Here is a 14,444-nt window from a genome sequence, read left to right on the forward strand (position 1 = left end):
TCATATGTTTTTATCCATTCTGCCAATCTCTATTTTCTAATGGAAGAGTTTAATCTATTTCCATGTAAATTAATTACTGATAAGGAGAGCCTCACTTCTGTCATTTGCTCCTTGCCTTCTAGCTTTTTGTTCCTCATTTTCTGCATTATTGTATTCTTTTGTGTTTACTTGATTTTTTATAGTGAAATAATTCCTTTCTTCCTTTTCTGTATATACACAGCTATTTTCTGTTCAGTTTGGGGAATACATTTAACATCCTGAAGTTATAACACTCCAATCTGAATTTATACCAGCTTAACTTCAATGATAGTTTTTTAACACAGTAATAGTTTAATAGTTTAATAATTTTTAACATGCAAAACCCTTACTCCTTTACAACTGTGTCCCCACTCCTTTCAGATGTTGGTGTCACAAGATTACATCTTTATACATGTATATGTATGTACATGCGCACATGTACATGTGTGCACAAAACATAATTTAATAAATCTTTTAAATGCATTAATGTCTAAAATTATGTAGAGAACAAAATGTAGGGTTACAAATCAAGGTTCAATAATACTAGTTTTTAGACTAATAATTTAAAAAAAAAAATCCAAGTCTCTTAAATCACGTAGAAAACATAAAATGGACTTAGCACACACATGCACACACCATTGTTACAGTGGTTATAGTAATATCAAAGCTTTTATAATTACTCATGTTTACAGTTATTTGCATTATTGAGACATTTATTTCTTCATACAGTTTCTAGTCTTTCTAATGTCCTTTTGTTTAACCCTTCAGGACTCCCTTGAGCCTTTCCTTCAGGGCAGGTCTAGTGGTAATGAACTTTCTCAGCTTTTATTTATCTGGGAATATGTTAGTTCCTCGGCTCTTGAAGGGCAGTTTTGCTGGACATAGGATTCTTGGTTGAGAGTATTTTTGCTTTGATATTTTAAATGTATCAGCCTACTGCCTTCCTCCAAAGTTTCTGGTAAGAAACCTACTGATTATCTTACTGAGGATCACTTCATGTGATGAATTGCTTCTCTCTTGCTGTCTTCAAAATTCTCTCTATTTGATTATAATGTGTCTCTGTGGAATTCTTTAAGTTCATTTTACCTGAAGTTCATTAAATTCCTTTAGTGTTTAAATTCATGTCTTTAATTAAAATTAGGAAGTTTTTAGCTATTCTTTTTTCAGATATTTTCTCTGCACTTTACCCTCTCTCTTCTCCTTCTGGGATTCCCACAATGCATATTTAGGTCCACATGAGAGTATTCCACAGATCCCCTAGGCTCTGTTTATGGGTTTTCACTCCCTTTTCTTTCTACTCTTCAGACTCAACAGTTTCCTTGTCCTTGCTTGTCCTATCTTCAACTTCACCAGTTCTTTCTTCTAACTGATTAAATCTGCCTTTGAATCCCTCTAATGAAAGTTTTGTTTCAGGTATTATACTTTACAGTTCCAATTTTCTTTTTGGTTTATTTTTAAGTTTTCTATCTCTTTACTGATATTTCATTTTTCACACATCATTTTCTTGACTTTCTCTACGTCTCCCTTTCAACCTTTGAACATCCTTAAAATGATTGATTCAAAGTCTTTGTCTAGTACAACTGCTATCAGTTTCAAGGACAGTTTGTCTTGACATTTCTTTCTCTTGAATGGGTCATACTTTCTTGTTTTTGTATGCTTTTTGAGTTTTTGTTGAAAACTAGACACTTGAATACAATTATGTTGGAACTCTGGAAATTATATTGTCTCCTTTTTCCTGGGTTTGCTGGGGTTTGTTATGGTTTCTGTTCTTTTGTTTTGTTTTTTTCAACTGTTGTAGTCTGTCTCTATGCCAAGGATCATCCTGGTATAAACTTAAGATCATCTCAGGTCTTTTCTGAGCCTATGCCTTTCCCTCGTTATGTGTAGTTACTTTCTAATTTTCCCCAATATATGATATTGTTTTTGAATATCCTAGCCTTAATGTTTGACTTCCAAAGTTAACAAAAGAGAATAATGAGGGGGGGAAGTGTTCCAGTCCTTTAAATCCCCTACAAGTTACTTTAGCCAAAGGGAAAGAGGGCTTGCTACCATGAGGTGGAGATGTAACAACAATGGCTCTCTCCTCTTTGCATCTCTGTGATCAGAAGCAGCAATTGGAGCACAGATGCCTGATATTTGGCAGACAGGATGCTTTTTGCCCACCCTGGCTCTTACAAGCTGTGCGCAAGCTGCTGCAGAAACCCATGCACAGCTGCCTGCCACACAGCTGGGGGCAGGGGAGGGTGGTACTGTAGCATGAACTGAAGCTGATCAGGATTAACCACAATTTACTGTTTACAAAATAGTTACATCAGACAGGTTCTTCCAGTGCAATTGTTGTCTAGATGGGGAAACAGATTTTTGGTGATTCCTACTCTGCCATCTTCCCCAAATCCTCTCCCATTGGTGAGTTTTTGAACAGAGCTCCTCTACATCTGTGAATCTCTCTGGATGCTGCATTAAGAAATGACCACAGGGAAGACAGGATGGGTAAGGGGAGACCTGATAAGGGACTACTGCCAAAATCCAGGCGAGATATGATCTTACTTGACCACCATAGGGTTGTTGTGCAGATAAATATTTTAATCTGGATATATTTTGAAGGTGGAGCCACCAAGATTTGCTGTTGAATGAGAGGTAAATAAAAGCTCATGGAAAAGGAAGTCAATATAAGAAATACCTATTTTTGAAATGAACAAAAATAGTCATGGAAATGTCCTAAAAGCCACAAGGAAGATTAGATTTTAGCTATTTGTTCTGACATTCCCTATCTTCTTCATTAAAATTCTTACCACCACTTTTGGTCATGGGCACTGGTATTACAGACCCAGGCTTTTCTCTCCTCTGAATTGTACTGGCATGACTTGGTCTTACCATATATTCTCATGGATAAAGCCTGTGACCACCCTTTTCAATGGGCCTAAAAACATTCTTTTGGCTTCAAACATGAAAGCTGTTTGCTGCTGCTCAACTTAGGTCCTCCCAGAGATGATAGCTGATATTTTTGCAGAAATAACTTTTATTTGGACACACATAAGACCACCTGGAAAAATAAGTATGGCCCATTGATAGCGCTCCTGAACTACCACTCTGCTAGCATCAGACCCTCCACAATTTTAGCAAGTGTTTTAAATTGTATCATTCTGAAATTAGTATGTCCTTCCAAGAAGTTGTTGGCCTACACTCTTAATGACTGTAATATGTGACGGTAAAACACATCACTCATCTGCTTTTTCAATCTCTGGTACTCTCTATCCTTGAGAACCAGAAAATATCTTTGAGATCCTTCAAATCAGTGAGGAGCACTGGGGAAGGGAGAAGTCCCTCACATGTGACAGACGTTTGGGGGGATGTGGTTATAATTATTCTTGTCTTCAGACTCCCATCCGTACAGTTCGGTCAACATGGCGAATCACGGAATTCTCTCATTGGTAAGCCCCCTCTCAAGGGTGTTAAATGTCTCACTTGGCACTTTGTTTTATTTAGCTAACTTTTCAGCCTATTTTAACACGTGGAACCTCCTGAAACATGAGCCAGAGAGCCTACGAATCTAGCCCCATTTCGTTCTGGTCTGTCACTTTGGTGTTAGCATTTTCCTCACTCTTGTTTCCAGTCCGAGTTATGAAACCATTTCAGTTCAGTTTTAATAACCTCCCTGGCATGGCAAGCTCTATGAGAGCTGCCAAACTTAATACGCTGACTCCCTGTGAAGAGGGCAGCGGCTCTGGCCAGGGGAGGACGGGAGACGGATTTTCTATAAATGCATCCGTTTTCCATTACAGCCCTTTCTGATTTGGTAGCAGACTGCCAGGTGCAGCTGGTTTCCTCTTCTGTGCACAATCACTTCTGACTTTGGTTTCTGAATTTCCTTGTCTCCTGACTCACCCGTGATCCTCTGACTAAATAAACTACCTCGTGATCAATCTTCCTGCCCGTGCAGTAGGTCCCAGGGCTCAGTAGCTCTAAGTGGGGCTAGCTTCACCCTGCAGGATGAAACTTCTGGTCAGCAGCATGTGTTTGTGGAGGCTTCCATGAGCACTAGAGGGGAAGCTGCTTTTTGGGGGCAGAGAATGCCATCTTTGTGGAGTGAAGCAGGATTCTACCTGCAAATGGCTTTCCACGTGAACTGCAGTCATACCACTGAAGGTGTCAAAACTCTCTGAGTCAGCATCAGTGAGACCTTCCCCCCCAGCCACTGAATTGGCTGAAATGGCCAGGTCCATCGTCTTCAGTCTCATTTTTGCCTTAGATTTGGTGTTTATTTCAAATGAAGACATGTTCATCTCATTGAATAAAGGGCATGAAAATTTTCACTTCTTACAAAATGTGCAATAAACTGTAGATTTCATGGGCTGGTTTACAATATGGAGATGCTCTGCTTTAAGCCAATGGAATGCATGAAATTCCAAAATGATAAACAAACAGAAAGTTTAAGGCAGTATAGAATTACTTGCTTTACAAGAAGAGTGGCTATGAGAAACTTTAAGTACCTACTCTCTGTCAGGACAATAATACACTATCATTTTTTCTTCAGATAAGGTGAGCTATTCCTATAACAAGAGTATTCAGTAGAAAAATAGCTCAGGGACAGATCCAAAAGGCCACTCCAAACTGGTGTGTAAACTCCCAGTTGGCAACATGGCCACCTGTAATTTCCTTTAGAACCTCAGCCTAATCTAATTACATTTCCACTAAAATTCTCTAGGGGAATTAAGTGGTAGGAGTTAGGGGGTAAACTTCCCTTGGGTTTTAGCTGCTTCTTACCACACAAGTATTTGTGGCCTCATAGCAGAAACCTCAGTGATGCAAAGTCACCGTGTGGAGAGAGGGCAGACATCTGGGCGTCATATCACCTGGCGGTACTCATCTTTTCTTCTGCTACCACCTGTGATGGGGAACGACTTACTCCCATGGGTGCAGACTGCAGGCTGCTGCATTGATAGAACAGGAGTGAAGCGCAGCCCTGCGGGTTCTGCGGAAGCTCTGCTGAAGCCCCACCGCCTTCTCCCCTGCTCAGGAGAGTGTCTTAGAGTGCAAATGGACCGAAGTGTTTTGGGAGGGATAACTTGGGATGTAGTCTTACTGTTTTTATGTTTATCATCTAAAAAGTTTAGTATCTTCTAACTATTTTTAGTAACAGTTTGCTTGTTACAAACATCCCCCCTGAGATCTGCTATGTAATCTGCCACTATACAGATTGGAGCCCTTGAAGGGGTTGTCTGTCCTGTGAGTGTCCAGGGTCCAAGCAGGCAGGGACAGCCTTCCCCCTGGACAGTTCCAGGTCCAGCAGACTTGCTTAAGGGCTGGAGCTACAGAGAGGGGAAGACTTGTGTAGGACCTGGAAACACCCTCCTACACTTTGAGTCAGACCCTGTTGCTTCAAGAGACCCACATGCAGGGGCTCGTCATTCTCATCTAGCCGGTTGTTTTTGTTTTGTTTTTTACTTTTTCAGTTGCCTATGGTCTTCAAGCACAGCCGTTTTCTGAAACATCACCGGACATTCTAATTAGCAATCTCTGGCTGTAGAGTTGCAACTTGTTTTGTGTGTGTTGTGCTGTGCTCAGTCGTGTCCAATTCTTGGTGACCCCGTGGACTGTAGCCCTCCAGGCTCCTCTGTCCGTGGAATTTTCCAGGCAAGAATAGTAGAACGGATTGCCATTTCCTCCTACAGGGGATCTTCCTGACCCAGGGATCAAACCCGTGTCTCTGCACTGGCATCCCCAAATAATTAGGCTTACAAGCTTTTAAAACCCAAAGTTTGCTTCAGAAACATATCCTTAATTTATTTCTCCTAAGTGAAATGAACACAAATTCATTTGTAATGTTGAAAATTATTTTCAAATTTAGTGAAAATGTTCACTAAACTGTTTTTTTCCTTACAGGGAAAATAAAATATTTTAGCAACAAAAAGGGGCCTTTCAAAAATGAAATATCCTGTTGTTATTACAAATTTTCTTCTCTCCCCTCCCCTGGCCACTGAGGGACCTACAGAATTCAATTGTATTGAAGGGGAACTATTCTGGAGCCTGGTGTGGGGTGTGGGGGTGGCTGGTTTGGTTCATCAAAGCTCTGTGTTTAGAACAAATAAATGGAAAAGGAGTGATTACCTTGTTATACAGGGAGTGTCCTTAAGAAAGAAGTGTCAGAGGGGCAAATGGGGGCTTCTGTATTTGGCTTTGCACAGTCTTTTCACTTTTCATGAGGTGAAAAGTGGAGACGGAGGAGGGAGATGCTATGGATTGAATGTTGGTTCCCCCCAATTCATATGTTGAAGCTTTAACACCCCCCGCCCCAGTGTGGTCAATCTTGCAGGTAGGGCCTTTGGGAGTAATTCAGGTAAGACGAGGTCATAAAGGTCGAGCCCCCATGATAGGATTAATGTCCTTAAAGAAGAAGAAGAGACCAGAGTCCTCCCCTTCTCTCCACCAGATACAGCAAGGAGAAAGTTATGCACAAAGCAAGAAGAGCGTTCTCACCAGACACGGAATGTGTTCGTACCTTGATCTCAGACTTCCCAGCCTCCAGAACAGTAAGAAATGAATGTTTATTGTTTAAACCATGGGGTAATTTGTTACAGTAGCTGGAGCTAAGACAGGAGGAGAAAATGATGAGTGGAGCAAATTCAGATTCTTTTCTTCCAACTAAAGAAACTCTGCTTTCAGAAAAAGAGGAAATTATCTGTTTTAAAATTCAAACTTCTCTGTGTGTGCATGTATAGACATTCTCCAGGCTTATTATTTGATACCAATCCTCTATTGTCACTTAGTGCCAAGTACAAGTTAAAACTTGGAGGGGAACAATGATTGTTCCCTAAAAAATAGCCCAAATTTCCTGTCTCCTAAGATTATTTACAGAGGAAGGAGCAGAGAAAAAAATGGATCAAAAGAAGTACAGGTAATGGAAAAAGATGATTCTATCTCTTTTTGTATGGGCAACTGCACTTGATATTGTAATACTGACTGATATATAATTCTAGGAACTCTTCCAGGAAGAGTTATTCAGTAAGGGGATATTCATCATTGGTGCATTCAGAAATTACAGCTCTGGTATGTTTGCAAAGAATCATCCATAGCCATGAAAACTCAAGAATAGCAAAATCAATGAGTGTATTTAGAAATGTGTACCCCTCCCCTGTCAAAGAATCACTGTACATGAATGGCAGTTGTGTTATCAACTTGAGTAACTGTTTCTTCTAGGCAAACAGAATTCGAGCTAACAGACCCATAGATCTTATGAGTACAGAGCATCCTGTAATAGAATGGAAAGAGATGTTTTTGAAAGCTTTGATTGTTAGTGATGCCCTTCAGTGTCTCTCAAGTTGATAAAAAGTATAACATGTACCATAAATATAGATTACAATGGTTTGCAGTGTTATCATTTTGGAAGGAGGGAATTAGACCGAGGAATCACTTCTCTATGCTATGTTCTCAAAATGCATGCAGTCTACTAACTGAGGAGATCTGGCTTTTATAACAAAAAGGGTACCTAGTAATACAAAACCCGTGCCCAACAGCCTATTGTTTCTGGGCTTTATCAGAGACATCAGCAATGAGAGACTCAGAGATCGGGTGGTGGGAGGAACATGGGCTTTGGAATTTGATTCACCCAGATCTAAATCCCAACTCTCAACAGAGTTGTCTGAGCAGTTTGTGAAGCTGCTCAGAGTCTTGATTTCCTTCTTTGTAAAATGAGAACAAAATTACTTGTCTCACAAGGTCAAGTGAGATATGAAAATCATCTGGGTAAAAATGCCTTGCCCTCAGCAGCTGCTCATATATACTCGATTTCTTCTTTTCTTGAGTCTGAGAAAGGATGTGTTAACTTATCAGGAGATGAGAATCTTGAGGGATTCAGCTAGGCTTTCCTTTTGATATTTTTCTGCGTGGTCCAGAATGCAAGGCCAGTGCTTAGAGAAATGCATGGACATGTTCAGGTAGAAGGTGATACAAGCTGCATGGAAGTTGTTACCATTCACTAGCATCAGTGTGAGCTTCCCATGTTCAGGTTCTGCTGAAGTGTATGTGGTGTTTACCTGCCTGGCAATGGTTCTGTCCATCAGTAGTGATGAAACCTTTAGATGAAGATGCTTTCAGAAGTCCTTTGAATTCCATTTCTTGGGTATGAAGTAGGGAAAAATCAGTTTTCTTAGAAATTCTTGCAACCTGGCAAGAACTTTGAAAATTGATGGAGGCACCGAAACTGGCTTGGAATTATCAAACAGCTCCACTCTGTTTTGAATATTAGGCTTCCTGATGAGATGTCAGTGAAGACAGATTTCTGTGGCCCCAAAGATTTTGTAAACCACTGGCTTAGTGCAACAGAGCCTTTGTCCAAGAATGAAGAGCTGCGTACTAGTCGGAGCTCTGTCACTCATTCACTGTGGGACACCCTACTGTTGCTGCTGCTGCTGCTAAGTCGCTTCAGTCGTGTCCGACTCTGTGCGACCCCATAGACGGCAGCCCACCAGGCTCCGCCATCCCTGGGATTCTCCAGGCAAGAATACTGGAGTGGGTTGCCATTTCTTTCTCCAGTGCATGAAAAGGAAAAGTGAAAGTGAAGTCGCTCAGTCGTGTCCGACTCTCAGCAACCCCCTTGACTGTAGCCTACCAGGCTCCTCCATCCATGGGATTTTCCAGGCAAGAGTACTGGAGTGGGGTGCCATCGCCTTCTCCGACCCTACTGTTATGTGTCACTTTCTTCAGAGTTGGGGAAAAGATCATGTGTTTGGGGTAAGATAGTGGGTTTTTAAAGTCTCAAGCAGTATATACATCACAAAGATCATCTAAACACCACAGGCTCACTTTGTCCTCAGCAGAAGGTTTGCTGTTATTTAAGTTATCTCAATATCATAATCGCCTTGGTGGCCCATCTCAAACCACAGCTGAAATTAATTAGTTCAGTGTGGAAGAAACAGAACACCTTCTTGCTTTCTTATGCTTTTTTAACATTAGGCATTAAGAAGTTTCCTAGTTCTTTCAGTTAAAGAAAGGACATTTATTTTTGTACAAATTGGTTTTTCTGCCAATTCCAAAAAATACTTTCATGGAACAAATCCCAGGAATAACTAGAAAAAAATTCCCCCAGTTCCAACTAATCAATGTTTCCTGTGAGTTTATCAGTCCAATTCATTTGAGGGTGAAAACCGCCTCTGTTCAATTAGAGTACGTGCAACACTGTGCCCTCCGCACCTGCTTTTCTAGTGTATACAATATATGAACATTAGGCCAGACAAGCATTGCAGACTTACACTGTGAACACATGTATCTCAGTATTCTCACAACAAGAAATATTTTCCAGAGCAATGCTTTATAATTAGTGAGAATGCTTGTGAGCATTCATAAGAACATTGTGCAATAAACAAATATTTCATTACTTAATGTAAATGTGACATGAAATGTAACAAACACTGATTTAAAAGCTGACATTAATTGCCAAGAGAAACTTAATCGTAAGTTATTAATTTGCCATAATATCTGGGAGTCTCGATTAAAATTCCAATAACCCAAAAAATCGTAACCTGTTATACTCAAGTTAGAAAAAGCAAATAATTTTAACCATAAGCTTTTGTCTTCCTCACCATGCACACCTCTTACCAAATGTAATCATACCATGAGATACCTTTCCTATTTTTTGAAAAGTGGTAAATAGAACACAGTGTACAGCAGGTTTCAATAGATTTGGAGCTGAAAGGAGTGCAGAAGTTTCATAAAGATCTGCATCATTTATATTTTTTTAATTAAAATGAGGATTTGACTTGAGAAAAAATTTTAACCAACTGGGCTAAAGAATCTAGTGATAGGGGACTCTAAATGGATTCCAATCTTTATTGGGAAAAGAGAAAAGAAGGCAAGAAAATCGCTTTCCTCATTCTTCACCCCCTGCCCACCAGCCAAAACACATGAAAAGGCACTCAGGCTATACCCACTTGGTGACTTCTTGACACTGGCCATGACAGGAGTCACTGATCTGATTGGTCAGAGTTTGAAACTGATCAGACCACATTTGGCAGAGGGCATGGTCTGCAAATGTCCACCTTCCTGCCGTCCTACCTGTGCCCAGGTGGGTCATTAGCCTCCAAGTCTGCTCCATAGGGACAGGCATGGTTCCTCCCTCCCTCTCTCTGTAGGACACCACACCGTACAAAATGCAAGGTTTAGGTTCAAGGTGGTAAGCCTCACATATGCTTTGGTTCTAAGTTCGATTTTCCTAACCAGTCTATCTGAAGTCTTGCCTTTTCTAGTTTTCAGCTGCTTACCCAGATCAATGTTTATATTTTGTGTCTCATTTTCCCAATTATCACTATTTGTTCTATCAAAACCTGAGTGGGGAAGAGAGGCAAGAACGGACAGGGAGTGTTTGCAGGGGAGGAGAGGGAAGGATGTAGGGTACTTAAAAGGAGTCTTCTTCAAGCTCACAGAGCCAAGAAAGCATACAGAAAACAACGACAAAGCATACCAAAGAAGGACATCCTGGAAGGATATTTTCTCCTTCCCCATCCCATCTCCTCTGCACTAGCCACCTGCGGCTGTCTATATGAAGACTTCTTGGAGGTGACAAGTGACAGAATCAGAGCTGCGTCTATAGTGCCTGAACCGCTACATGCTCGAGACAAAATCAAGGGACCAGGGAATGCGTAACCGGGAAAGATAAATTGAAAGCCATGTTTTGTTTTACAAAGTGACATTCTTTTCCTCATTTGATGTATATGTGGAAAAGAGGAAAAAACAAAGCATAAAAAAGGACAACAAATGTCATTGCATCCTACCAACCAGGAAGAGTGGGATTTTTTTCAGTTTCTGAGTTCCCTTGGCCACCTCTAAGCTGTTGGCTGTCCCACCTGGTTCTGCTTAGACTCGGCGGCTGGTTGGAGTACAGGTGTTAAAGACCTCATTAGCACAGTTCTGCTACTCACTTGGAGAACTAAACACTCTCCAGTGACTCTTAAGTTCTCCCAGCGCAATCTGTTTCTCCAGCTGGCAAGTCCAGAGGTTTAGGAGTTTGTGTGTCGCTGTGGCCTTCTCTTGAACGCTTCTGATTTGTCCTTCTGGAAGAACGCGTGTAACTACACCGCATTAGGCCCACCTGTTCCTGATTTCTGTGCTCCAGCGTCCTTCCACACACCATGTTACTGGTTTCATTTTATTTGGGGGTCAGGGAGGTAATATCATTTTTATTTCTTTCCCACCACTGAACAGAGAAAAGAAGAAGCAATGGTTTAAACCCATTTCTTCATAACTCCAATCTAAAGTGTCCAAGGAAATTAAGTCCCCACACAGCGGGGAATTGTTTTGCTGGCTGAAAGACAAGGAGAGGACAGGACACTTCTAACTGTCGAATGGAAGAGCATAGAGAAGCCAGAATCCTAGGCACGGTATTTGGTCAACACACTCCAACATGCATGTGCCCACTGGCATGGTGAACATGTTTTCTCTTTAAAAATCAGGGCAAGGTCTGAAGAATATAGTTCAAGGAACAGAGAATAAAGTGACTTTTCCCCCACAAATGTGTTTTCTTCCAGCATTTTAAGCAACTGTTGTTCAGTTGCTAAGTCGCGTCTGACCCTTTGTGACCCCACGGCCTGCAGCATGCCAGGCTTCCCTATCCTCCACTACCTCCCAGAGTATGCTCAAGTTCATGTCCATTGAGTTGGTGATGCCATCTAACCATCTCATCCTCTGCCGCCCTCTTTGAAACAATTTTAAGCAATAGCCCACATTTTTAAGCAAAAGCCCAGTTTTTCGCAATAGATCACATTAAGTTATGTGGTCTCTTTCTGATCATTCCTCCTCTGTGTTCTTGTCAGCCTCCTCTTTCTCCTTCTAAGTATCAACATCTCCAGGGTTCTATCCTTGATTCTTTGTCTTTCTTGTTTACAAGCTCCCTCTCAGGGAAGTGCTAGCTCACCTTGACTTCAGGTATACCCCCTGCTCTGCAGAGGAATCCCAGACCCTCCCTGAACTTGCCAAAAGGTAGTGTAGCAAAGCTAAAGTGTATGTTTTCTACTGTTGTGTGCCTTTGAGAAAGTTTTTCAGTCTCTGGCCCTCTACTTCTCCATCCACACAGTGGTGAGCAAAGCTTGAGACTGTATCTGAAGGCATTTAAGTATTAGCAAAGGTGTGTTGGTTGTAAATTATCTCGTTTGTTTGTTTGTTTGAAAATATCTGAATTTCACTTTGATTAAACCAACTTAGGGTCCCTTTATCTTTTGAAAAAGGAATATATGCACACAGAAAATCTTACAACAAGGTGTGCACATAGGTAAGTCTCAGTTAACTTCTATCCCTCAGCCACTTTCCAGAAGCAACTACTTTTTTATGCCTCATATTTTCTAGCTGCTAAGGAAATTCTCATGTAATATCTCTTGAAATATGAACTATTTTGTTGGATATTCATTATCAAACTGTAAATTTCAGGTTAATTCCAATTTTTGTTATTAAAATCAGTGGTGGACATTTTGGAATATAACTGGGGATAGAAATCCAGAACTGATATTGGAACTGAGTCAAAGGAGATATGCAAATTTTGTGACTAGGTTTTTTGAGCTATACACAATAAAATGAAAGCTTTTTAGTATATAGGTCTATAGGTTTTTGACAGATGCCTCCAGTTGTACACCACCACCAAAATCAAGGTACAGAATACTTCTGTCACCTCAGACACTTCCCTTGTGCCTAGTGATGTGTTGAAGCCAGAAGATTGTTAAACTTTAAGGAATTTTCGAAGCCAGTAGTTAAAAACAGCTATCATTTAAAATTAAATTACATATAATTATAATTGATATAATTATACTTTTTAAAAGGTAATAAGTACTAAAAGCTCATGTGTGTGTAGTCTCTCAGTTGTGTCCGACTCTTTGTGACCTTGAGACTGTAGCTGGCTAGGCTCCTCTGTTCATGGAATTCTCCAGGCAAGAAAACTGGAATGGGTTGCCATTCCCTTCTCCAGGGGATCTCCCCAACCCAGAGATCAAACCCTGGTCTCCTGCACTGCAGGTAGATTCTTTACTGTCTGAACTACCAGGGAAACCTAAAAACTTATGGATTCCTAGTTATTTTACATTGTACTATTATCTGTGATTGTGAAGTTGTTTATATCTGTTTTATCCGTGTGTTGGAAATACCGTATAATACTGTGCTTGTTTGCATCTCTTCCTAATTCTACATTTGGTGTCATCACTTTGGGAGGTTAAAGTTGGCAATAGTGGGAATATTTCCACTATAGTAATTGGCAAATGCTACAAATCAGAGAGTTTTTATTTGGACAGCTTGATTATTACCTTCCTACTGATTATTACCAGATTATTACCAGACCCTGGCAGTGACTGATAAGTTTTCTGCTTCTATAGTATTGTCTGTTTCTGACTGTAGATTGTAGTCTTTTGAGTTTAGTCTCTTTCACTGAACATAATGCATCTGAGATTAGTCTGTGTTGTATCAATAGTTCCTTTTCGTTGCTAAGTAATATTCTCTTGTATGAATGGATATACCACCTTTTGTTTATCCATTCACCTGTTGATTGACATTTGAGCTTTTTTCCTGTTTGGGGTGATTATGAATAAAGCCATATTAACATACAGATTTTTATGTGAATATTAGTTTTTTTTTGTCTTGGGTACAAACTTAGGAGTGAGATTGTTTCACACAAGAAGTATGTTATACTTTATAAGAAATTGTCAAATTGTTTTAAAGTGGCAATTTTTTTGCATCCTGACAAATAATATATAAAAGTTCTAGTTACCCTTCATCCTTGCTAACATTCATTTTGGTCAGCTTTTAAATTTTAGATGTTCTAGTATGTTCATAGTGGCATCTCATTGTCGCTGGAGCATTGATCTGACGTATTACAAGGTTCTTACAAGTATTGGGTTGACCAAAAGAGTTTGCTTGAGTTTTTCCATGCGATGCTATGGAGATATCTGAACTAACTTTTTGGCCAACTCAATATAATCCTTTAATTTTTGAAGAATATTTTCACAAAATATATAATTTATAAACTGCTATTTTAAGAACTTTGAAGATATTCTGCTGGGTTTTGGCTTATGATCTTTATGTTGTGAAAAGTCAGCAGTCTTATTATTGAGCCTTTGAAGGTAATCTGTCATTTTTTTCCCATACCTCTTTAAGAGTTTGTTTCTTTTATCTTTGGTTTTCGCAAGTTTTATTATTCTGTGCTTATATATGATTTGTTTGTGTGTTTATCCTTTCTGGGGTTAGCTGAACTTCATGTATTAATGGCTTGGTGTCTTTGATCATTTAAAAAAAAATTCGCAACCATTATCTCCTCAAATATCACTTCTTCCAAGACCTTTTCTTTTCTACTTCTGGGGTTCAAGTTACTTGAATTTTAGACTTGTTAACCTTGTATTAGATTCTTTATCTATTTTGTCCACTTCTGTTTCTCTACATGCCCAGCTAGATATTTTCTC

At 40.0% G+C, this 14,444-nt stretch overlaps 1 protein-coding gene across 1 annotated transcript in view; it reads left to right on the plus strand.

Moving 5' to 3' along the window:
- The window catches only part of LOC145528635 (uncharacterized), a 576,677-nt gene that overhangs the window by 370,084 nt on the left and 192,149 nt on the right, over positions 1-14,444 (plus strand). The window contains exon 5 of the mRNA XM_081547288.1: positions 6,449-6,548. Within this exon, the coding sequence (XP_081403414.1) occupies positions 6,449-6,548 (100 nt within the window). The remainder of the gene's footprint in view (positions 1-6,448; positions 6,549-14,444) is intronic.

Source organism: Giraffa tippelskirchi, chromosome 12 (assembly GCF_054371585.1).
Source record: "Giraffa tippelskirchi isolate mGirTip1 chromosome 12, T2T-mGirTip1v1.2.pri, whole genome shotgun sequence".
Taxonomy (NCBI): Eukaryota; Metazoa; Chordata; class Mammalia; order Artiodactyla; family Giraffidae; genus Giraffa; species Giraffa tippelskirchi.